At 32.4% G+C, this 6,659-nt stretch overlaps 1 protein-coding gene and 1 long non-coding RNA gene across 3 annotated transcripts; both read left to right on the top strand.

Annotated features, from left to right (window-relative positions):
- The first annotated feature begins 536 nt into the window (after positions 1-536).
- Positions 537-3,429, top strand: LOC145048708 (RNA-binding protein BRN1-like). 2 transcript variants are annotated; one of them, XM_078997293.1, is made up of 8 exons: positions 537-805; positions 1,027-1,109; positions 1,881-1,932; positions 2,027-2,152; positions 2,243-2,322; positions 2,422-2,610; positions 2,680-3,076; positions 3,193-3,429. In XM_078997293.1, the coding sequence occupies exons 1-8, from the start codon at positions 637-639 to the stop codon at positions 3,318-3,320; spliced, it is 1,224 nt and encodes a 407-aa protein (XP_078853419.1). In that variant the 5' UTR covers positions 537-636; the 3' UTR covers positions 3,321-3,429. The 2 variants fall into 2 exon arrangements, with proteins under 2 accessions (XP_078853419.1, XP_078853420.1); XM_078997294.1 differs by having other exon boundaries at positions 538-805; positions 2,422-2,604.
- Positions 3,430-3,786: 357 nt separating this feature from the next.
- On the top strand, positions 3,787-4,793 carry LOC145045089 (uncharacterized). Its single transcript, XR_013681768.1, has 2 exons — positions 3,787-3,857; positions 4,522-4,793. It is a non-coding gene; the product is annotated as an uncharacterized LOC145045089 (long non-coding RNA).
- Positions 4,794-6,659: the final 1,866 nt, after the last annotated feature.

The following is a 6,659-nucleotide window of genomic DNA, read 5'->3' as shown; positions in this document are numbered from 1 at the left end:
TGATTTATACTTCTAACAATATTTTATACAAAATTAATATGTAAAAATGTAGTCATTTATATTATTATTATTTTTTGGTTTTTTTTTCCTTAAATAAAGATTGTTTAATACGAATCTTTTCTTTTTTTATGTTAACTTATACTTGAATCTAATAGGAATATAGGATCCAAACTGAAAACCTGCCAATGAACACCGCTTATGAATGAATAAGGTAATTATGTTCAAATTAAATTTAAAATACAATAAATATATGAAATTGATAGTTCTATATGTAATAATAAAATAATAATCTATTATTTTTATCGGAATTACTAATTCCATAATACATAAAAGATCTACCATTCATTCGGAATTCGAACAGCATCTTAAAAGGAAAACATATACAACTGAAAATTTGATCAGCCGGAACATGAGATTTCAAAACATTAATATTGTATGGTAAAAACAGTGAAAATATGGTTGAGGGGCAAAAGTGCTATTAATGTATAGTAGAGGGGTCACATGAATATTGTTTCCTTGAACGTTTCCTCTTTTTTCTCAAACAGGAATCCAACTAATGAGGACTCAAGTCTAGAGAGAGAGAGAGAGCGAGAGAGATCACTGCGAAACGGAAAGAGAGGGAGATAGACGGCATTAATGGCGGAAGGTCAGAAACCGCGAAAACACAGCGACGAGAGCGTGAAGTTGTTCGTTGGCCAAGTTCCGAAGCATATGACGGAGGCACAGCTTGCTGCAATGTTCGAAGAATTTGCTCTTGTCGACGAAGTCAACATCATCAAAGACAAGGCTACGCGAGCTTCTCGAGGTTAATTACACACACTCTCTCTCTCTCTTTCTTCACAATTTTCTCCTCATTTTTTGAATTTCCTCAATGTTACTTCCGGATCACAAGGCGTGATTCGCGTTTTCATATTAAATTCTTGGTTTTTTTCTTCACAATTTGATGTATTTCGGTATTGTTAGAGATTTGAGTTGTTGCAATTACAAATGTGTTGCCTTATACCCTTATATGCTTCTTGCTATCAGGTTGTTGTTTTGTTATATGTCCATCTAGGGAGGAAGCAGACAAGGCCGTGGATGCGTGTCACAATAAAAGAACTCTCCCTGGGGTGATTATCTTACCAGATCTTCCTCAGTTCCCTTCTTCAACTCAATTTCATTCTAATCTCTGATTACAAACTTAGAATTAATATAATTTAAAAATTCAATTGGTTTGTGGAAATTTCGATAATAACTATGCTGCTCTCCTCTGCATTTACATTGAAGATAAATTGTAAATTCCGGTGAGAATTTTGCAATTACCTTCAATTTGAGATGACCGATATTGGTTATGAAGTTCTCCTGCTGTTGATATCTACGCTAAATGACCAATTTAATTCAATCGTCATAGTTACAGATTAATTGCAGAATTGGTTTTGGTCTGAGAGTTATTTGAACTTGAAATTCAATTGATAATGTAAAACAAGCTCCCTTATTTTGGGGGTACTCTTAGCCTTTTAGCTTTTAAGCATTCGAATATTTAGTTGATAAATGTAGAGCAGAGAGAGCATCAGTTATTATAGAAACATCCAAATGAAAATGGTATTTTAATGAGATAATTGTTTATTAATTGAACTATTTTCATGGCAATCACATGTTGGTTTTCAAGTGCAGAATTGTGACCATCACTTTCTTTTGCTTGTGATGAATGTACTTTCACCACATGGATTTCATTGTATTTATGTGCTTTTCTTACCAGACTAGTTTAGGTTTCCCTTCCATGTATGATTAGGTAAAACAAGCATCATGTAGTGAATAAAAGTCATTAATCTTTTAACCAGTGTATAATTAATAGCTTACCTTTTTCTGCTATATCAATATATGTTGTGTGTTTGGATCAGGCATCTTGTCCATTGCAAGTCAAGTATGCAGATGGCGAGTTGGAAAGGCTAGGTGTGTGTCATGCGAATTTATTATAATCAAATATTCCTGTTTTTGTGTTTCGTATCAACTCATTATCACTTAATTTATCTGTTGTTTGTTCAAGAACACAAAATCTTCATTGGTATGCTTCCAAAGAATGTTTCCGAGGGAGAAGTTTCAGCATTGTTTTCTCAATATGGAAGCCTAAAAGACTTGCAAATTTTACGAGGTTCTCAACAAACAAGCAAAGGTTTGATCTTCCAAAATTACCCATATAATAGTAACTTGCATGTAGTTGATGCAGATAGTTTCTTTATGGTTTTATCCACCATGGTGACAGGTTGTGCTTTTGTGAAATACGAGACAAAAGAACAAGCAGTTGCAGCTATAGAGGACCTTAATGGCAAGCACAAGATGGAGGTTGTTGCATTCAATTAATAAAATGAAAGCTGTATAACTATAATATACACTTTATTTAGATTTAGATGTAACTTTATTATGATTCTTTCTCTGTGTTAGGGTTCAACTGTCCCTTTGGTGGTGAAATGGGCAGACACTGAAAAAGAAAGATTAGCTCGAAAGGCTCAAAAAGCACAATCACTAGCTTCTAATATGGCAAATGCGGACCCCACACAGCATCCATCTTTATTTGGAGCTCTACCCATGGGTTACATGTCACCATATAACGGTTATGGATATCAGGTTCAGGTTCAGGTTCTTTCCAACTGTTTTGTTGTTAAAATCTTGCGAAAAATTAAAGTGTTGATTTGCGTGTAGGCTGCTGGAAGTTATGGGGTTATGCAGTATAGGCTTCCACCAGGGCAAAATCACCGAGGTGGGGGTGGGACCCCAAGAAATTATGCAGTGTCGCCAGCTGGGTATGTGGGGTCCGTTTATCATCCGCCAGCTCAATATCCTGTGGCTTACCCACCTCAGCAGGGTCAGGGGATTATGAGCAGTGGCCCACCTAGTCCTGTCCCACCGCCTTCAAGTGTCAGCAGTGGAAGCCCTCCTGGTGATCAGGTTGAAGGTCCAGCTGGCGCCAATCTGTTTATTTATCACATCCCTCAAGAATTTGGTGATGAAGAGCTTGCAAATGCGTTTCAGGGATTTGGAAGAGTCTTGAGTGCTAAGGTTTTTGTAGACAAAGCAACCGGTGTTAGCAAATGCTTCGGTATGGACGATTTCGCCCCTCCCCTCCCCTCCAAAAAAAAAAAAAAAAAATTATTATGATTAAAATCGTTTCTGGTTGCTCATAATTGATTAATTGGTGTGATGATTGCATTGCAGGGTTTGTGAGTTATGAGTCGCCATCTGCTGCACAATCTGCAATTAGTGTGATGAATGGGTACCAGTTAGGTGGTAAAAAATTGAAGGTTCAACTGAAAAGAGACAACAAACTAAACAAAGCTCAATGATTTGATGTAATACTTAGTTAAATTATGTGTCATTGTAATCTGTAATTGTGCAACGTTACGTTGGAACTCGTATAGTCATTAACTTTCAATTTATTGATTCTTCCCTCAACACCATCATCACTCACTCTCATATACTGTATCTAGTCTTTCAATCTCCTTCAAAAATGAAATATGCTTTTAATACCATCATCATCTGCATTTGATCATTCTTATTAAATCTTATCCACTTGTTCTTCATTTCCATCCATGCACAGGATATGATCCCACAAGGTACATACTTGATTTTGTTTTCATCAATAACCATCCATTAATAATTGCTACTTTTACGCCTTATATTACAGAAACATGATGCTATGTTATTGTTTGTTTGGTAACTTTTGCACTGGATAATCTTACTGATTTTTAGTTTATATATGGTAGATATTTATACACATGAATGTTAACAATTGTTATAATTTGCAGAGACCATTTTCTCCAATTCAACAAGTTTTAATGTGATGGTGCGTTCAATTCACCTGCAAAGTTTCCCTTTCCCAAGTAAGTCTTCTCTTGTGGCTTATTTATTTTTTTGGTTGACTGGTGAATGATGTAAACTCAAGTTGTTAATGTTCTAATGTTGGCGTTTGGAATGCGTTTTCAAAGTGATCATTGTGACTTGAAAATTGAAATAACCAGGATCATAATAAAAGATAATCAGATATCAGTTGATTAAAGTTATGGATAAGTAATTTTATGTTTTTTAATCTCAATAATGAATTTTCTTACAACTACTTTTAACATGTTAGACACAGTAATACAGTGGTCACGTTTTGTCTTGTCCTGCATACAAACCACTATATTTTACAATAACCTACATCATTTTTTTTTTTGCAATGATGATGGTTTTGCATTTGCTTCCAAAACCATGTGTACTCTTGTAAAATATGGTTTTTAATATTCCTACTGGTGAAGTGGTGAACTTATGAGGAAAAGTCAATCAAACCGGCTCAAAAAATTCATCTCTAAAATAAAACGTAAACAAATGACATAGAACCTTCGACAAGCTCCAAAAGTAAATTTTCTTTCTGCAATGATTAGGATATTTTGAGAAATATTTGTGTGGTTTTGGTTAATCTGATCAATAATGCATAAAAGTCAACATTTATATCTGCTTTGGTTGGTTTTTGATCTTTATTATTTTATCATTGGGAACACCTTCCAGCCACCACGATTTGCAATCTCTGAAAAAGACGTGTATTTGTGTAGAAGCTTTCATGATTATAGCATGGAAATTGTGTTTTCTTTTATAATTCCGATTCATGTTTTTGGATTGGGAGTGCTTCAAAAAGTCAAAAAGGTATTCTTGTTTTGTAAATAAAAGGTCTGTGTACACCCTTCCTACCATTCTAGTTGTATAATAATGTTTTGACCAATTGGTTGAAAGAGTTGTACAAGTTTTAAGAAAGGACTAGTCGTAGAAAAAGTTATAAGCTACTGCAATCATTTTTTTTGTTTAAGATTAACTGATTATAAAACAAAATTTTGAAATGAATATATATATATATATATATATATATATATATATATATATATATATATATATATATATATATATATATATATATATATATATATATATATATATATATATATATATATATATGGTAAACCAGTGACTTGGCAAATACTTTCTCGAACATCATCCATCAATCCATGTAGAAAAAGATACTAAAAGTTCGTTGTTTTTAAGTATAAAAGTTAGAATTTTAGTTCTTTTTTTCATGTAATAGTTAAATGCTATAAACGAGAATTGACAAAAGCTAGTTAGCTTTTTTTACGTAACTTGCGATTTAGAAAAGATTAAAGATATATACCAAATATATTATCTGAACGTATCAACATCAGTCCAACGATCTAACACTAGGAAAAAGTGGAATTAAAAAAAAAAAAAAAAACCTATATGATGCATATCACATATAGTATATCATGAATCATTATCTGAATGTTTCTAGATTAGTCAAGCATATATTTTTTAATTAAAAAAAATAAAATAATGACTTGCAAGGCAACATAATTTTGTTTTTATATATATTTAATATTCATATGACCATTGAATTTATTTGGATTGTTCACAAAATGCTATTATGACCGGTTGATGTATGTTTTCCAACCACCGAGGTTTTATTTTTATATAAATTTAGTCACTTATGTTTTGTTTCTGTATATAATTATATATTTAATTACTTATGTTTTATTTTTTGTACACATTTAGTTACTATGTTTTGCTTTTATACATGTTTAGTCACTCGTTTTTTTGAGAGTTTCATCTTTTTTCAAAAATAACAAAGTTCATATTGCTTGTTGGAGGAAATTTACCTTCTCTATCTCCAATCCATCGAGTTTTGTCTCAATGTAGTTAAGTTTTATTGATCGGTTTCAGTTATCATAGATTTTGGAATCTAACTTGTTTGTCGAAGGAAACTCTTACACAAATAAGTGGCATAATTCACCAACTATCACTCAAACAAATAAGAAATTATACTTATAGAAATAAATATATAAATATTCAAAGCAAAATGACTTTAGTATGAGTTGTCAAATGTTAATACTATAATTGACATATAATTGACATAAATATAATTGAGTTTTGATATCTAAACTCATAACTATAATTGACATATACTAAAACTGATAGTAGTATTGTCCTTTTGGGTTGCCCTCAAAACTAGCAATTCTGAAGGACGATTTTGGAGAAAGAGGTTAATTTATTATTTGATTAATAAATTAAAATAAATAATTTGTTAATATATTATGATAATAATATAATAATTAGAAATAGTAATATTTGATTAATATTTAATCAGAAATTAGTTAGAATAAATTTTCGGATTAAACGAATTAACTAAAAGTCCAAGGACTAAATTGCAATTGTTCAATAGTTGAGCAAGAGGCAATCTAGAACCCTCCATAGGCTATAGACGGTTTTCATATGCCTTAGGGTAGGGATGGGCATTTGGACCGGACCGGACCGACTCTTGGACTGGATCGGTTATGTAGAATATTGTGGACCGTGGACCGGACTGGATGAGTCGTGTCCGTGTCCGTGTCTGGGTCCGAGTTTTCCGGTTCTTGGACCCGTTTGTACCAGTACAACTTTCATTGTATAGAGTACAAATCGTTAAAATAAGTTTTGAGTTTGATAGAACTCGTTAAAACGAATATGTTGCTGGGTTTGATACGATACAACTTGTAAAAATGATTACGTTTCTGTTTCATACATAACTAATCCACCTTGATGTATAATATTATAACTTGCAAAATTAGTTTTTCAAATAAAAGCAATTAACATATAAATCAAGT

This window comes from Lactuca saligna, chromosome 5, assembly GCF_052625555.1.
Source record: "Lactuca saligna cultivar CGN05327 chromosome 5, ASM5262555v1, whole genome shotgun sequence".
Classification (NCBI taxonomy): Eukaryota; Viridiplantae; Streptophyta; class Magnoliopsida; order Asterales; family Asteraceae; genus Lactuca; species Lactuca saligna.
This window is presented reverse-complemented; position numbering and strand designations above follow the sequence as displayed.

Coding starts and splice junctions, on each gene's coding strand:
- LOC145048708 (XM_078997293.1), top strand. CDS start 637: ATGGCGGAAGGTCAGAAACCGCGAAAACACAGCGACGAGAGCGTGAAG. Junction 1,933..2,026: donor TGGCGAGTTGGAAAGGCTAG/GTGTGTGTCATG, acceptor TGTTTGTTCAAG/AACACAAAATCTTCATTGGT. Junction 3,077..3,192: donor CGGTGTTAGCAAATGCTTCG/GTATGGACGATT, acceptor ATTGCATTGCAG/GGTTTGTGAGTTATGAGTCG.